Below are 18848 nucleotides of genomic sequence, written 5' to 3' on the forward strand. Positions count from 1 at the left end.
CACTCGTTTTTAATCCAAGCCCTTGGGAGGCCAAGGTTGGCAGATCTCTGAGTCCAGCCTATGTAGTGAGTTCCAGGACTGGGAGGGCTATGTAGTGAGACCCTGTCTCAAAGGAAACAAACAGAATGCCATCAGCACAGGGATATAAAGAAAGCTTGGTAAATGCACATATTGTCTAATTACTCATTCCACTGTTGCTATTTGTCTTCTACAGATCTATTACCCCAACTTAATGTTAGTACCACCACACAGTAACTACAGACATCACACTCACGATCATCCAACAGTCCAGAGTTACTTATCAATCTTCCCCCCCCCCCCTTTTTTTTTAATTTTCACTTCCTGGAAGCTGAATTTGAGCCTTATGCATGCTGGGTGGGGTACTTTATAAGTACTTTATAGGTTTGCTTTATAAGACTATAAAGTTGTTTTTTTTTTAAATAAGTGGCCAAAAAGTCACTTTAACAATCTTCATGCCCTTTGATTACAAAAGACAGTATAAAAGACAAAAGACTAGGCCTAAGCCACAAAGTAGGCTACCAAAGCCTGTTGTTAAAGACATAAAACCACCAACTGAACAAGATACTTTCCTCTGAAATGGCATTGGCTGCATTGCCCATGCTGGTCAGGCCGTCAGTCTCACATGTAAGCACTACAACAGTTTTCTGACAGGCTGGAATCACCCCTCTCCTTTGCCTATCCTAATACTTTTCAGGGTGGTGCATGGGTTATACACAGTGGAAGATTTTTGATACATCTATCAATTGGCTTTTTTGTTGCTGTTACAAATTAAGAGGGGGGGAGGGAGGGAGGGAGGGAGAGAGTTTGAGGCTGCATTTTTCACGGCAGCAAGAATCAGGTGGTGGGTCACTTGTGTCTGCAGTCTGTGAAAGCAGAGAGACGGCTGGCGCTTAGTTGGCTTTCTCTTTTTGTGTGGCCTAAATTCCAGCAGCCCATGGATCAGTGTTGCCCACATCCAGGGTGGGTCCTCCTATCTCAGTTGAACCTCAGACGAGCCCTCAAGTTTAGCTCCTAGGTGAATCAAGTTGACAGTCAAGATTACACAGAACAGAAGCGTAAAGTCGTGTGAGATCACACAGCACTGCAGAGCCTACAGCAGGGTGCGTGTGCGCATGTGTGTGTGCACAAGCACGCATACTCCAGATGCTTAGCTCCAATTCATCCTACCCCAAGCATGGTGTTGTAAATGTGAGCTGCAGTGGGTACATGACCACAGCCCTGGAGAGCCACTACAGCCAGAGCTCAGAAATGGGCTTTAGTTGGGTTATTTCTATAGTCTGTCCCATGAAAGGACAGTGAAGCACTGGGCTCGTTCTTAACAGGAACTTGTTTCTTACTGGACAGAAGGAAATGCTCCATTTTATTCCTTCATTAAGTGCCCCCACCATACCCTTGGCTAAAAACAAGAAGCAAAATTGAGTGTGGTGATATTTTGTTTGTGAGCTAACAAATATAGCTTGCCTGAAGATCAGAGTGCAGGGCTAGCCACACTAGTTAGCCACAGAGACTAAGCAGTGGTGGCACACACCTTTAATTCCAGCGCTTGGGAGACAGAGGCAGATGGGTCTCTGTGAGTTCGGGGTCACCCTGGCGGGAGGAGACAGGAGCTCAGAGCATTCAGCCTGAGGATTAAGGGAAAGAGGATCTCGCTCTTTTCAGTCAGAGGATCTCATAGAGGTAAGAGCTCTCTAGTGGTTGGCTGCTTTGCTTCTCTGATCATTCAGCTTGCACTCCAGTATCTGTCTCTGGGTTTTATTATTTGTACAAAAATTGAGTGAGAAACCTCAGATTGCCTAAGACCAAGAGATGGGGAAATAAGGAAGCTGTGACTCTCCAGGGTCTTAAAAAGTTAGGAATATAATACAGGTGGTGGAGAGATGGCTCAGCGGTTAAGAGCATTGACTGCTCTCTCAGAGGACCTGGATTCAATTCCCAGCACCCACAAGGCAGCTCACAACTGTCTATAATTCCTGTTCCAGAGATTCAAAACTCTCACACAGACATAGATGCAGGCAAAACACCAATGTACATAAAATACAAATAATTTTTTTAAAAAGGAATATAATAAAAATATCTAAGCAAGAAGTTGGGGAAGGGGCTGGGAGAGAAATGCTGGAGAGATGGCTCAGTGGTTAAGGACACTTGCTGCTCTTGCAGAGGACCTACCTTAGTTTCACATCTGTGACTCCAGTTTCGGGGATCAATGACCTCTTTTGACCTCTTCAGGTAACAGGTACACAAGTGGTACACACACAACATCCGTACAGGCAAACACTCATGCACATGATATAAAAATAAAGAAATCATCACAAAATTAAGTCTGAGAGTAATGTGGCAGCAACAAGAGCCTATTGGATTCGTGGGGCACCTCAAGGCTGGGTTTTGGTTACAGGAGAGGAGACCAGCCAGACTGGGAAGGGTGTTTCAGGGTGTGGACAAGCAAAGGCATGGGGAGCCAGAGAGACAGAACTTCTCAGAACAAAACAAGCAACATAATTCCAACCTGAATGATATAAGCCCCTATCCTTGCCGGGTGGTGGTGGCTTTACGCCTTTTATCCCAGCACTCGGGAGGTAGAAACAAGCAGATCTCTGTGAGTTCGAGGCCAGTCTGGTCTATAAGAGCTAGTTACAGGACAGGCACCAAAGCTGCAGGAAACCCTGTCTCGGGGGGGGGGGGTAACAACACAGAGCAAAGGTGCAACGGCAGCTCATTTCAAGGACACCAAAGAGTCCTGTCTTTTACTCACCCTGGAGGGCTTCTAACCCTATTTACTTTTTCTTCATAGCACCAGAAATTACCCTTATTTATTTTGTGTGGGGAGCACAGACAAGCAGGTGCCTATGGGGGTCAGTTTTTTTTTTCTTTTACCTTTTGGGTCCCGGGGATTAACCCAGGGTCATAAGGATTACCTGCTGGCCAGCTCACTACCCATCTTCCAGCATATGATCGTCATCAGGAATTGTAAGTATTTGTTTGGATACTGGTATCCATCACCTGCCAACCACACCTGGGTGTACGCATACACAGGGGCGGTCCACAAGAACAGCTTTGAGCTTACCAGAGCTGTGTGTTGAAGCACCTGCCAGAACCCACGGCAGGTTTATCATGCCCTGAATGAACGAGAAGGACAAAGCGGGAGTCAGAGCACGCACATCAATCACAGTGCTGCTTCTAAGCTGTGTTTAATCTCTGCAGTCAGCTACAGGGCTGTGAGACATGAGTATAAACTTTCATTAACACCAGAAAATAAACTGTGCGTTTATACTGACTCAGCCTAATAGCTCATCCCCTTAACATTTTCGAATGTAATTAAAGCTAGCTTCTCTTCAGTGTAAAAACTTGGAGGTATAAACAAACGCCAGGTATTATATACAGTAAGTTATTAATATACACTTCCAAACTTGCACAGTGCATTTTAAACAAATGGTCTTATTTTATCTTTTAATGTTAAGCACAATCCACATCTCAGTCTTGGATAAAAATTAACAATATATAAACCCATGGAAAGTTCTATACACAAATACAAGTTATAGAAATCTGGTTTCAAATATAAATACATAAACTGTCATGACCACATAGGTTACAACAGCTTGCTTACTTTTACTATTGGGGTTTTTAAAAAAATAGAAAAATATTTCAATGCACATTCAACTGCTATAATAAGGGTCATGACCTTGTGCCTTAAACCACACCTTGTGAGGCATGAAACATCACATGAGGCATTTTGGAAAGGAAATCACTAAGACTGTAGAGGCTACCATAGAAATATTCACGTTATAATATGGTAACAAAAATAGTTCTCTCTGCTGAGTATTTGGGAAGTAGTGACAGAGAGGAAGCGGCGGTTACCGATAGTTTAGTAAACTCGAAGATGCGAGCTAAGGGAGCTAAGGACTTGCATGTTTTAGAATTCCCTATCACAGGCTGAGCACGGACCTAGCCTGAGAGACTCTTAAGGCAACCAAGACTGAGTGCATTTGGTCCTAGAAACATAAATCCTGACCTCCCCTCATCTTGCCGACTCCACACACCAACCTGGCCTGTGCAGTAGTGTGGAGGGGAGAAGAGGAAAAATGATCACTATGTACAGAAGATGATTCAGTGCAAATCAGAAGGAACTCTTTGTGAAGTTTCAAAACGCCTTATTGCCTGTGAGCAATGGAAAGATTTCCTCAACAGGATCGCTCCAGAACAGCAAATGTAGAAAGGCAAACTCTTGAGACATTGCCCGCCCCCCCTCTCCACACTCCGTGCCTTCTGTGGGATTGGACCTAGCTCCGTGAGAGCGACAGGACTGATCCTTACAAAGTAGACTTTCAAACCCTAAAAAAATAGAAATCTTTAAAACAGCAGATCCAAGGTGGCCAGGCAGAGCTGAGTTTCTTCTATGGCTTTTTAAGTCACTGAGGCATCCCGTGATAATTGCGTCTGACACTTAAGATTGCTTTCCTGTGAAAGCCACATTCAAAAGTGACCTGCCTACCCCAGCATCTATGACAGCAATGGGGACGGCGAGGGGAGCAGCTGAGGGGCTGCAGGGAGGCACAGTCCAGGTGCCATGAGCCTCCATACATAAGTAGAAGGCAAAATGCATGCTCACAATGGAGGGGTTCCAAGGAATGGGTACTCCGCTGGGAAGACAAAAGGATCCCCCAGTTTAATAACAGGTCAGCAGCAAGACACTGGGATGATCTGCACCACGGTGGCCAGTGCAGATGACATGGAGCAGGAAGAAGGAAGGTGGGAATGTCAGCAAAGGAAAGAAGGCAGGTGGCTGCCACCACCACCGCCTTGTTACAGTCCGCGAAGGAGGGGCTGAATGTTAGAATGACACCAGTGGAAGTTTCCAGCTTTTCTACTGTGTGTGCATGTGTGTGTGTGCGTGCCCACGGGTGTGCTGGAATATGCTGTGGTTTAAGTCCAAGCATGTATCTTAATACCTCTGTCTCTCCATTTACAGACACGACATAAAGCTGACCTTGCTCTTGTTGCCAATGGCTACGTAATTATCTTGGCACAGAAAAGACAGAAGGAGGAAGCTCTCACTGCAATCTGGCAGTGAGGCGTTTTGTGTACATATTATACAGGCGTCAGGAAGCGACCCCAATCCTATGACAGGTCAAAGAGGAACTCCTTCCTATGAATACTAGAGGCACGGCTTTAATTGCATCATCTTTCAGACCTGGGAAAGAAAAGGAGAAGCAGTTCTCTTCCTGAAAGCCTCCACTTTCTCCTACACCAGTCCAGGGAACAACTGTCCCACCCTCTGGCGTGCCTCTTTCACAGTCCCTGAGGAGACAGGTCACACATCCCCTAGGTCCACAAACTCGTCTTCTCGTTTGGCCAGGTCATCTTCACCTCCCAGAGCTTTCCACCCACTGGTGGGTAAGACAGGCTTGGATGAGTGTCGCTGGAGCAGTGCAAACGGGAACAAGGAGGACAAGCGGGCAGAGTTCCTGAGCAGGCACGGTGCCTGTGTGTGCACAGCCTCCTGTCTGTGGGGCTTCGCGTCGATTTTCTCCTGCAAGCTCTGCACTTCCTCCATCATTTCCAAGAGTTTGCTCATAGTAGCCATTCTGCCACCACCCAGGATTTGGGCTTCTGGAATCCAACGTAAGTAGCGCTGGGCCCACACCTTGATTTCTGGCCCCTCGATGTGAGGCAGTAACAACCCATGGTAGTCTGTGGGCTTACTATGCCAGTTGTCATAAAACTCTCGAGAGTTGTCCTGGAACTCATCGGAGGAGTTAATAAGCTTACTAATTCTCTTGCCTAGAAGGTTTTTGATTAAATGATCTGTTTCTTCCCTGAAAAATCCTCTTTTGGGAGATGACTTAGACTGGGTAAGCGGCAAAGAAAGTTGTCGTTGATGCTTTGAAAGAAAACACAAAAGAGAATATCTGGTTAAGAGGCAAGGTGACAACTGTTTTTATAATAATAATAATAACAATAACAATAATAACAACAATAAAGAGCAGCAGCATCCTGCTGTGAGCAGTGTCAAGGGACGTCAGAGCTGCCATCTCATGTGTGTCCATTAAAATGGTATAGCACACAGAGAGGGACTTCCTGTTCTTGATGACACTGAGTGATCTATATGCATGATGTGCCATCAACAAATGAAAGAAACCAGGAAACCAGTATGCATAGAAAGGCGTACTGGCTGGGCGGTGGTGGCGCACGCCTTTAATCCCAGCACTAGGGAGGCAGAGGCAGGCGGATCTCTGTGAGTTCAAGGCCAGCCTGGTCTACAAGAGCTAGTTCCAGGACAGGCTCCAAAACCACAGAGAAACCCTGTCTCGAAAAACCAAAAAAAAAAGAAAGGCATACTGGGACAAACTAGTCCTTTTAGCAAGAGGGGTACCAATGGACACAGAGTACTTTAGAGAAACAACTACAATTAATGATTTCCATCAGTCTTGGGGGCTTTTTGAGACAGAGTCTCTCGCTACATAGCACTGGACAGCCTGGAACCCACTGTGTAAACCAGGCTGGCCTGAAACACTGGGGTCCTCCTGCTTCTCCCTTCCAATCACTGGCATTACAGGTGTGTGCCACCACTCTTGGTGTATCATTTAAGGGGAAGAAATGTTTCTTTTTGGAGAACTTAAGAACTCTTTACTGCAGTAATATTCTGAACATCTTCAGGTATTAGTACTGACCACCTGGAGATCTTATCCCACAGACAAAACAACCTTTCAGCTTATCAGGCACTCAGTGAGAACTCCAGCTGAAGTCACATGTCTCTCTCAGACAACAGGCATTGGGAGCAGAGGCAATGGCCAAGAGGAACGGGTTAACTTGGCCAGATATTCTTGACAGGCTGCACACAACAAGAAACAAGAGAGCTTTACATTTCGTTCCTGCTTGCTAGCTTTCTCAGTAGCAAAGCAAGGCATTATATTTTGGGGTACACCATGAGAGGGTTATGAAGATAGGTCAGAGGTTGTGGGTTTCATCGATGCCCAAAGGAAAGGGTACAAATAAATGTGAGGAGACGCTGTTTTCTGCCAACTGCTCTGCTCCCAAGGTGTTCATTCATACACAGTAGGAGCAGAGAGCCATAAGCAGTAGGTGATGCTTGTAATCCAGTGCTTGGAAGGCTGAGACAGGAGACTGCCAGGAGTTTAGGGCTAGCTTGGATTACATAATTTCATGTCAGCCTGAGCCAACAATGTGAGGTCTTAACACAAACAAAGGGAAACTAGAGTAAAAGTATTATCTTAAGGCTGGCACTCCAATTTTCAAACATGCTTTTTACTAGCGTGTATCCTTGTAAAAAAAAATTTACAAAGAAAGTATTTCCAGATTATGGAAATAAGTAGTAATTTATAATAAGTAAAATATACACACATGCAAAGTTACCCTTAACAGCACAACCCAGAGATGACTAGAATCTGACTCTCCATCCATTGACAGCAAGGACACCAGACATCAGTGGACTCTCTTCTCCATACTTACCAAGCTGAGTTGGACAGGAATGTGGGACAAAAAAACCCACAAGGGAACCTATGTCACCAAGTGTTGCTTGGTGTTGGAAGCTTCTACCCACACCCCCTCCCATGTGTCCTCTCAGCATGGTATCCCAGCTGGCACCTGGTGTTCACAGGAAGGCTTTCAAATTCCTTGTAGCTCACCTCCAATCCTGTTTCATTTACACAACCTGCAATCCTCCCACCCCTGGCTCACATCAACTGCCACTGGCTCTAGTAGGAGACAGGGAGGACATCAGACAAAGCTGTCTCAGTGGCTCCTTACCCCATAGGCACCCGGTAGTTTTGTGACTCTAGTGCAGGCTGCCACCAGGGGGCATGGCACACCAAAGAAAAGCTCATCTCTGGCTGACTTGTGCTGACGTGCAGCCATCTTGCTCCAGCTGCAGGAAAGGGAAGCATCTACTCTGGGCCTGAGGACAACTAAGAGGGCAACATGGCAGGCGGGCTAAGCGCTCGGCAGCTGTCACTGTCCCCAAGTGCTGGTCTTGGTTCACCTGATCCCAGCTTCCTTAGACTAAGAACCTGTTCCGTGCCTGAACTGACAAGGCTTCCAGGGACTGCGGATCAGGCAGGATAGGAAGGACAGTGGTGAGAGAGAAAGACAACGACATGCCTGGACGTGGGTTTGCCATCACTGAGGGCTCTGTCAGACACTGCAGGCCAGGTGACAGAGCTAGGTAATGTTGTTCAAACTGTGTGTCAGTTAGTGAACTTCAGGGTAGAATAATTAGTAAAATCAGGAAGAAGTATCTAAAAGGAAAATAAAGACTTGCTGTTTGTGGTTTAGGGTACAGGCTGGAAAACTCTAGTCCAGGGGCCAATGCTGGGGTGACACTTGTGTAAAACACTGGGCCCTCTTATCATTTAGGACCACTGTTTTCTGTCACAACAGTAGAGCAGGTAGAGCTGGGAGATACAAAGCTAGCCACTCTCAGCTTATAGGTTTATTAGGAAAAGTCTTGGGGCTGGAGAGATGGCTCAGTGTTTAAGAGCACTGACTTCTAGTGGATCCAGGTTTGATTCCTAGCACCTACATGGAGGTTCGTAACTGACTATAAACCCAATTTCAGGGGCTCTGCGGGCACCAAGCACACATGTAGTTCACAGACATATATCAGATAAAACACACAGACCCATAAAATAAAACAGTAAAAATTTTCTTAAAAAGAAAGAAAAAGTCTTGCTATGAAATATATAAACTACGCCTTTAATCCCAGCACTCGGGAGGCAGAGGCAGGCGGATCTCTGTGAGTTCGAGACCAGCCTGGTCTACAAGAGCTAGTTCCAGGACAGGCTCCAAAACCACAGAGAAACCCTGTCTCGAAAAAACCAAAAAAAAAAAAAAAAAAAAAAGAAAAAGAAAAAAGAAATATATAAACTGGCATATGTGGAGGAAAGCCTTAGTAATCAATGATTCCTTACTCTACCAGCGATACAGAGACGGGGTAAGAGGCACAATTCCATGAAGCATAACTGTGGCGGCGGCAGCCTCAGTGACATGTCTCATCAGCACAAAGGCAGATTTGCTGAAGGCACTGCTAATGAGCCCCAAAAACTTGAGCACTACAAACCCCAACTGCACACCGTATTAAGAAGGAACACACCAACAGAGAGATCCATGAAGTAGTGTTTGTCCTTGCATGCATAGGATGGAGGAGCCACTGTTGGTGGGGTGTTAAAACAAGCACATCTTACTTTGAAACGTGATCCTTTCCGCTGGCCCCTGTCCAATTTTGGCTTTTCCACATAGAGAGGGTTTCTGAGCAATGTCTGTGCTTTGGGTTCAAACTGTACTGACCAATCCCACACGGTGAGCAGAGTCAAAGGCTTGCTTTGTGGATTCACACTTTTCCTACCCTGCCAAAACAAGCACAGGTCACCATGGCTCCCAGGAATGGCTGGAAAGCAAACACACATTCTCAGAAACAGGCTTCAGGAAGAGTGCTCGGCTGGGGCTGAGAATGAATGCACACAGGCTGCATTTCTCAAGGCAGAAGCTCTTGGTGGCGGAGTGAGAAGGGCCCTTATTTCAGTGGTCTAGTGGTCTATGGCAGCTACGAGACTGGGCACTTTCGCAACAACTGCGTGAGTTAACCCCTACTTTACCAGCTTGACCCTAAGGAAACCGAGGCTCAGAAAACAGAAGTGAACTGTCTGAGTGTATGAAGCTGGCAAGCTACAGGGCTGAACCCCAGGGCTGTGTCACTAAGACGCCAGGTTCCATTGTTTCTGCTTCCCTGTTGAACTTGGCAATTTACCAACTAAAAGTCCGTCCCAAGGCAGGAGAGGGCTAAATGAAGGCATGAAGATTAACAGAGACACTTTACACCTGGAGCACAGGCTGAGCTGAGTGGGGACAAAAGGGCTTTCAGATGTAAAACCAAAACCCTGGAGTCCATTCTTTTCCCAGAATAACTCTAGGCTTGAAGGTAATAAAGAGAGGGCATCTGGTCTACCTTCAAAAAGAATAACTTTTAATTTGTCTCCATTCCCAAACTCCAATCTTAAATATTTACTATATGATCTTGGGCTAGATGATTATTGCGTTTCAGCTTCCTCAGGGATAACAATATATAACTACAGTGTGCTGCAAGGACTAAATACGTCCCCAGGTAGGAATAGCTGGGAATCACTTGAAGCAATGTTTGGCGCATAACCAGTATTGAATACTGTTATGAATCAGAGCCACTGTTATGAATTGAGTTTGTAAGATGCAGTTTCTTTGGCCCAGGGGTCTCTAAAAGGGACTCTTACCATGTTAGTATCTTTTTGATGAGGCGAATTGAAGAAGAAGGTGCTGAAAATAGGTATATATAAGCTATCTGACAAAACAGTCAGAAAAGTCTCTGTGAATTCAAATGCTGGGGGGTACTGGTGCACCAGCTGCCAGATGCAATCTAAGAAAAGCAGGAACACGGGGACCTATGTGGAAACAAAACACATCATTTAGGAAGCCTAGGCCCAGCACGAACTGTCCTGAGCTCACTGAACAGTCATCAGGAGCTTCTGAGCCCTGCCCCTCTGGGAAACAAACAATAGACAATCCTTTCCAAGTAATGAGCATTCTCAGGGGAGACCACCTCCCTGTGGGTTAGCAGTTCCTACTGTGTCAAAGACAAGTATCTAAAACCACAGAAGGAAGTGAACTAACACCTGAGTGCCTGCAATCAGCTTTGGTGATAGGGAACACTAAACACCAATCAAATGAATTCCATTCTTCTACACAGTGTTCTGCTGCAAAAACAGGATTTAGTGATGACTGCCATTTTACATTTTGTCAATAAAATGGGAGTATTTATCTCTGCCCCGTGAAACAGGCAAGGTTGGTTCTGAAGACTACTCAGGGGCAAGTCTTTGCTGGCAGTTTCTCTGTTGTGCTACCACTTCATGGAACTGTCTTCTCGATCCACCAGTGGTCCTCTAACAGGGTAAGGCAACGATGTGATAGTGTCCACCTTCTACAAGAGTAGAGACGCAGGCCTCACATGGAGCTGGTAGAACAGCAGTAAGAACTATTGGACAAAAGGCCAGCTCTCCATCAGTAACATCGTTAAGTCACACCACCTAGCTCTCCAGGACCGCATGTTGGTTCTGAGAGGTTTCACAGCACATATTATGGGCAACATCACTAAGCAAAATGTAAAACCTCACTGTACAGTAACCCGGGATTATGTGTGCTGAGTGAACACCTTCTACTGACTTCTGACTTCTTTGCTAACTAGATACGGAGTCTGACAGTCTTTCTTTCTCAAGACATGCAAAAGTACATCTTTCCAAAGACCTCTCTGTCTATCAAAGTATGGAAATCACATTAGCCTTTCAAACTACTTCCTCCAAGTCCCTTTCAAGACTGAGAGATGGTGATTTCTCTTAAGTTTGATAACATACAGAAGAGCACAGGTTTGGCCTGAAAGAACTAGCAGGCATAGTGACAGAGGCCTGAGGCTCTCCAGGAACCTGTCAAGCCCCGAGGAGCAGAAGCCACAGGCTTTCTATTCACACAGCATGCTGGGCCAAGCTATGCTGCATCACAGACATGCTGATTAGAGATCCAGAATAAGAAAAGCCACAATTCACATTATTGGCATGTGTTCATTCTATAGATGATTTAATTAAATAAAGTTGGTTCCATTATTCTTTCACGAGTTATCAGAGAGAACCAAGGAGTTTATATTGGTGTTGCCTAAAAAAGCACACCACACTCTAGAGATGAGCTAAATGTTAACTAAGACTGGGGGTGTGGCTCTGTACTTGCCTAGTACCATTGAAACCCTGGGGTCCACATCCAGCATTGCACAAAACTGGTTGTGGTGTTATAGGCCTATAATGTCAGTGCCTGGGAGGTGGAAGCAGAAGGATTAAACTTCAAGTTCATCCTTGGCTGCAGAATGAGTTGAGACCAGCCTGGGATACACAAGCCCTTGTCTAAAATTAAATCAAATCGAAACATAAAACAACTCCCAGATCTGAGACACTGAGCCATTCATCTAAAGAGAAGCAAGCTGGGTGTGGTAGTGCGTGCATGTAATCCCAGCTACTTGGGATGATGAGATGGAAGGTTGAGTTCCAGGACAACCAATATAATATTTGGCAATATAACCAAACACCCTTGCCCAAACAACACAGCAATGATACCCAAAAAGAAACAGAAAAGGCTGTGACTCAGGGCACACTTCTCTTGGCACTACAAAGGCTCTAACAATGGATGGCACCACCACAAAGAAAATTTAGTGTTAAGCGTACTTCCTGTGGCAAATTTAGACATCAAACATCACCAACTACAAAGTTTAATTTAGCCAAGATTTGAAGGATTTTTTTCTTCCTGAGTTATTTTGTAAATAAGTGTTACAAAACCAGTATTTCTCTTAGTATGAAACGTATATACAGCCTTACTCTACACAATTAGAAGACTTTGAACACACTTATTGATATCCTTTCTGTCCTGGGGAGGATTTCCATATTGTTTACAGCATTCAAAGCATCTGCGATGAGCTGACCAGTTTGCTGATGTCTGTCAAGTATGCACTTGAGAAGCCTCTATGAGAGGACAGTGACCAGATGAGAGGGAACCCTTCTCCCTAGGACTGCAACAGTCTGCAGTGAGGGCACTCACCTCCTCTTTGTCATTCTGGTGGAGATGGTTACAGCGGTCCAAGAAAGAGTGGCAACCCATGACCCATTCCTTTTGGATGAGGCTCTGGAACCCAGTCCTGGTTCGACAGTGGGGGTCCATCATCACTTGCACCAGAGAGGAGAGGAGGCAGCAGAGGTCAGACGCGTTCTCTTCTAGAAGGGCCCAGCAAGAGCACCAAGGAGAAAGACACGGTGTTACTAAGAGGCAGTGCTCTCACCTACACAGCTAAGAGCAGGGTTCCCCACACCAAGGTCTATCTTACTTCCTATAGACAAGGGCCAACCAGGGAGAGATAAACTGCTTCTGGCTTGTTAGGACAGTTCCAGCACATGGTAGTGTGCTAAGCAGAGATCTGCTTACTGAACAAATGGAGCACTGAAAACTCCACTTTTAGCACATGGCATCCACAGGTACCATAAAGGAGTAGCTAGCAACATTGATGGTCCACCTGACTGCAGATGAAGTCCATTGCATTTCTTTCCTGGGGAGAAAGCCTGAGTCACTGCTCACTGCTCCGGACTCAGAACCCTTTCTTCTACTTCCTGTCCTTCACGGGCTGCTTTGCATCAAATGACTGGTTCAGTCACAAGACTCTTTTCTGTTCTGTCTGAGAAGCACAGAGGTGCCTGCTTCTCCTTGCCAAGCCTACAGGAGGAATTCTTCTTGATAATCCTCCATGTGACCACCACCTGGAGTGCACTTCATAAAACCCACAAAGCCCAAGTCCTTTCACAGACTTACCTAACACTTCTGATTGAGAGCAATGGCAAACAAACAGCCACAGTCATGTATTCTTCTTAGAGTATGAAGATGCTAAAGCCAGGTCTACATTTCCCATGGCTTCCTCTTTATCCCCCACACCATTCAAAAAGGTGCAATTCATATTGCCTTTTTTTGTTTGTTTGTTTGTTTGTTTGTTTTCGAGACAGGGTTTCTCTGTAGCTTTGGAGCCTGTCCTGGAACTAGCTCTTGTAGACCAGGCTGGTCTCAAACTCAGGGATCTGCCTGCCTCTGTCACCCCACCCCAAGTGCTGGGATTAAAGGCATGCACCACCACTGCCTGGCTCAAAATGCTTTTTAAAAAAATGTTCTCCAGCAATGGAGCCGTACCCTGAGGGTTCGAGAACTAGAGCTACACTCATGCTGCAAGCACCCTCTCTTCCTGTGCCCTAGAATATTACGATGCACTAGAGCTCAGGCTTGCACTCCTCCACAACAAACAGAACGACCTATACAAGGGTTTGTGGATGAATGGATGTGTGTGAGTGCGTGTGCATGTGGAGGCCAGCCTGGAGGACATACTGGCCTGCAGCTCAGGAGTGGGCTTGCCTTCTTGTCCACTGAGTGCCAGTGGTCCTGTCTCCTCTCCCACGGGGCTGGGCTTACAAGTCCATGCTACCATGCCCCTTCTGTCTTTAATGAAGGTTCTGGAGACCTAACTCATCTCTGCACCTGCCCTCTAATGCTGACAGGACAGCCCATCTGGAAGGCAATCTTCCTCTTCATCCGAAGGTGCTGGTGCTACACCCTAGGGGACAGCAGTGAGGCTAGAACACGAGACTGCAGAAGACAGGTCAAGACGCCAGAGGGGTGGGACATTTCACTTCCACCAGAACCAGACTTCACAGTGCACAGCTCCGTGATTGGTGGATCTGTTCTGGGCTCTCACACCTCTCAGATCTCATCCCTCTTTACGAGCTATTCAGAATTCCAATAATATTTTTCTTGTGTCTTTATGAATAGTTTTAAGGTAATGCTCCCATTGTTTGTAAGCGTCTAGAAGGAAAAGCATAGAGCTCTGTTCACACAAGGTGCTCAGTAAGAGCACTCAGTACTAAGCTGGTGAGCTAGCACCAGGTGATCCAGAAGTCATGAGAAGGAACATTTTTTTTCCAATTTGCTCTTAGGAGCTACAATAAGAGAAGCATCACGGATGTGATGAACACCAGAGGCAGAATCCAGGAGACGGCCCACTCAATGTGGAGCATCAGGCTAGAAACCTCAGGTCCTCTACAAAGCAGGCCAGGATGGCGACACGTCTGTAGTTCCAGATTCTTGTGAGGCTCACTTAAGCCCAGGAATTTGAAGCCAGCCTGGGCAACACAGTGAGGACGCACCCCCCCACCCCAAAAACAAACTGAACTAAGATCTAAAGAACAGGTAATGCTTTAGCTCCTATCTAAGCACTCACAACAGCTCTGCTGCAGGTGGCTGATGGGGTTTTTACAGACTGTGTGACACCAGAGCACAGCAAATACCCCACTGAGGAGAGGAAAGCCACGGTCCAACACTGCACTTCCCGTGGCAACTGCACAAAGCTGTCCACACATAGGCAAGAACTCTATGCATCTGCAGGTCTCCTGTGCAAAGGGCATCCCAGAGACTGCTGGGTAAAGACACCAAACAATTCTGTCTTGGGCTGTGAGTGGATCTGCAAGGTCCAAGTGAAAGGATTTTGTTTGAAACTGTAACAGTGAAATCTGAGGCAAAGAATTAGGAGCTAAAAAAAAGAAGAGAGAGAAGAAACAAATTGACGCCATGCCATAAGTTATAGCTACAAAACAAAAGCTGACTCTCAGCCCAGCACTTGGAAGGCAGATGCCGGTGGATCTCTGTGAGTTTGAGGCCAGCCTGGTCTACAAAGCTCATTCCAGGACAGCCGCAGTTGTTACTCAGAGAACCTTATCTCAAAAAACCAAGGGAAAAAAAAAGTTGACTCCAAGTGAACGAAGTCACCCATGTGCTTTCTTACCCAAGAGCAGAACATTCATATTCTGTGCTTCCAGGCATTCTGTAATCTCTATTGCTTTCTTCAGGCAGCGTCTAAACATGGAAGAGAGATGAGAACAGGAGCCTTAGTTCTGGAGCTTGTCCTATAGACAAGTTTAGAGGCAGTGTGAATTGTTTTCAGTTTTCTTGTATTTCTTCATGCTAAAAGGCTAGAAAAGGAAATAATAACTACTTACTGATACTCACCTACCTATAAAAAATTATGGATATATAAGAGCACACACACACACTAAAGGAAAAGAAGGATCCTAGATACCCACACCTCCACACACACTACACCAACACTCACACTAGTCAAAACACAGAAGCAACCTAAGAGTTCACTGACAGAGTATAAATTTATGTGTACATGAGAGCTCATTGACAAACTGAGTACAAATTTATGTGTGCATGCGTGTGCATGTTGGAACATTATTCAGTAGTACAAATGATAGCCACTGTGATTGCAGCAATATGAAAAATCCCAGCACTTGGGAGCTGAGACTAGCCTGGCTATGAAGAGACCCTATCTTTAAAAAAAAAAAAAGGTTGATAAATATAAGAGAGAACACGCAGGTTGGATGGGAAGAGTTGCCTTTCCTCAGGTGCGGCACAGGCTGAGTAGTCCCTGGCCCACATCTGTTCTGTAGCTGCCTCTGCTGTGTCCTTTAGTTAATGGCAGCTGAGAGGAGCTGTGAGTTAGAAAATGCAATATAACTCTTCTGAGACTCAGTTCTAAACCAAAATGATGCATTGACATTAAGAATAAGAAATAAAAAACATAAAGTTCAGGATAACATCCAATGAGAAGTCAGTGTCCTTCCCACTGGGAGGCCAGCACTGCCATCTCCGTTAGTTTTGAACGGTCACAGTTTTTTCCTGTAGTCTCAGACTGTCTTCCTTAGAGACTGTACTTCTTTGTAAGCAGGGAGAGTGCTGGACAATTCTTATCAAATGTACAAAGAAATTATAAACAGAAATCATAAAATGCAGTCCAACCCAGTGGGAGGAAGGGACAGGCAGATCTTGAGTTCTAGGACAGCCAGGGCAACACAGAGAAACCCTGGGGCTGGTGACAAGGGTGCAGCCCAACCCTGAACTAAACATACGATCTCAGAATAATTAACCGTGACAGACTAGGGATCTATCAATTCCTCCACAATTCAGAATTAGAAAACTGTACAATTCATGTACAAAACAACGGGTTAAAATACCTGATTATATCAAGCCAGCTGCTGCTTTCTAAGAGAGAAAACCACTTTATATCTGTGTCCCAGAATTCTGTACTGTTATCTGTAAACAGAAAAAAAGGGGGAGAGACTTCAGGTTATTGTCCACAGCCACACCTGCCAGAGCATTATGCTACAGCACAGCCATGATACCCCAGGCTGTACAACTCAGGGGTTCCAATTGCATGAAATAAAACACAACTGTAGAATCACAGTCCTGGGTCAAACAGTAAAATCATCTACTTCAAATGTACCTTACAATGTCTATCACATTGTGGTTAGAGGTGTACATGGTGTTTCTGTTTCCCAAGGGAAAACAGCTTTCTCTCTCAGCTATCTTTATCACAGTACCAGCAGTCAGTATATGCAATGAAAAGTCAATGTCAGCTGAACAAACCCTAAAATAGTAAAGAATGTGCTAGGCTAAGGAGTCAAAGTTAGGAAAAGCCATCTCTAACATGTCAAACCCAGAGGACAGGCTGGTTTAAGAATGGGAAGAATTCGGGCTGGAGAGATGGCTCAGTGGTTAAGAGCATTGCCTGCTCTTCCAAAGGTCCTGAGTTCAATTCCCGGCAACCACATGGTGGCTCACAACCATCTGTAAAGAGGTCTGGTACCCTCTTCTGGCCTGCAGACATGCACACAGACAGAATATTGTATACTAAATAAATATTTTTAAAAAAAAGAATGGGAAGAATTCAACTGGGCATGGTGGTCCTTTAATCTCAGCACTTAGGAGGCAGAGGCAGACAGATCTCTGAGTTTGAGGCCAGTCTGGTCTACAGAGCGAGTTCCAGGACAGCCAGGGCTATACATATAGAAATGCTGTCTTGAAAAACCAAAACTGGAAAAAAAAATCAACAGGCTACTAAGAATGACTAAGTCAGTCAGGATTTCAGTTGTTACTAATAGGCTGGGAGGGAAGACAAATGTGGCTGGGGTGAGGTGGGTCTGGAGTGGCTGGAATGTTTTTACATTTATTAACAAAATTGTTTTGCATGACCAACGAGGGCTAAATCAAAGTATTCCCAGTTTGGGAGAAAAGTCAACCAGAGAAAACCAACAAATATTCTACATTATAAATGAAGGTCACTGGCTCCAGGTACTTCACAGTTCAAAACCTTAGAGAGAAGCTAAGATGTTCACCATGAAAGGTGGCATGCAGGGGAAGGTGAGAGGAAGGAAATGGTTATGTGACCATTGCCACAGAGGCCCCAGTGAAAGCCTGGGGACCTGGGCAGGATCAGTACCACAGAGATAGTTGGTGCCTTGGGCTTCTCCCTATAGCCTGACACTGCTTGTCAATAACCCTAGGCTGAGGGGCTGAGGGTCCCTGCCTTCCCATTAGCCTTCCCATTGGACAGAAAGATTTCGCAATTCTCACCTATCAGAAACAGCTGCTTAAATTTACAGTATGCATTCTGGATTTCCTGCAGGGACAGGAAGTTGCTTGATAAATCTTCGGTTTTAACAATTTCATAGGGTGGCCTGTGAATGGTCTTGTAAATTCTAGGTGTCAAAAAGTAACATGAAAAAAAAAAAAAGTAACATGAGGTTAGAAGAGCAAACATCAATTCGAATAGCATGTTAGTCCTGAGCATGTGCCACAAGCCATAAGCTGCAGTGTTAAGGGCCCTGCAGCTATCACCTCATTTAATCCTCACTTAGAGAGCCAGCAGATGCGGAAATGGAGGACATGTCTAAGTCAAAGCAATTTAATTACATAACCTACTCCTTTTGTTGTTTTAAGCTATCTACTTTGAATTTATCAAATTTATTTTTGAGGAGCTGGAGAGAAGGCTCAGTAGTTAAGAGAACTGGCTGCTCCTCTGGAACAGCTGGGTTCAGCCCACAGAGGCTCACAATTATCTATAATTCCAGTCCCAGGGAATGGGGCAGACATACACACAGGCAAAACACCCATACACATAAAAGTAGTAGATAGATAGATAGATAGATAGATAGATAGATAGATAGATAGATAGACAGACAGATAGATAGATAGATAGACTATTTTGATAAACTTCTACTCCATATAATAGCAGAACAGTATAGTAACACCCCATGACCTCTGTTTGACAGCTGCTAATGTTACAGCCATCATGCCCTCCCCCACCCTCTGCCCGATACTTCCGTGAATCTCTGCAGAGCAGCTGGCCTTCCTAGTGATTATACTGGTTTCCTGTAAGGTGACTA

The 18848-nt window shown here is 45.3% G+C and overlaps 1 protein-coding gene across 2 annotated transcripts in view; it reads right to left on the bottom strand.

The window, feature by feature from the left end:
• Positions 1-3181: 3181 nt before the first annotated feature.
• Positions 3182-18848, bottom strand: part of Mtmr12 (myotubularin related protein 12) — a 95219-nt gene continuing 79552 nt past the window's right edge. For both annotated transcript variants that reach the window (XM_075975861.1, XM_075975862.1), the window contains exons 10-16: positions 18037-18161; positions 16638-16716; positions 15407-15477; positions 12634-12806; positions 10275-10442; positions 9216-9377; positions 3182-5896 (exon numbers count right to left, since the gene is read on the bottom strand). In XM_075975861.1, coding sequence (XP_075831976.1) covers positions 5327-5896; positions 9216-9377; positions 10275-10442; positions 12634-12806; positions 15407-15477; positions 16638-16716; positions 18037-18161 — 1348 coding nt within the window. In that variant the 3' untranslated portion in view covers positions 3182-5326. The remainder of the gene's footprint in view (positions 5897-9215; positions 9378-10274; positions 10443-12633; positions 12807-15406; positions 15478-16637; positions 16717-18036; positions 18162-18848) is intronic.

Source organism: Microtus pennsylvanicus, chromosome 6, assembly GCF_037038515.1.
Source record: "Microtus pennsylvanicus isolate mMicPen1 chromosome 6, mMicPen1.hap1, whole genome shotgun sequence".
NCBI lineage: Eukaryota > Metazoa > Chordata > Mammalia > Rodentia > Cricetidae > Microtus > Microtus pennsylvanicus.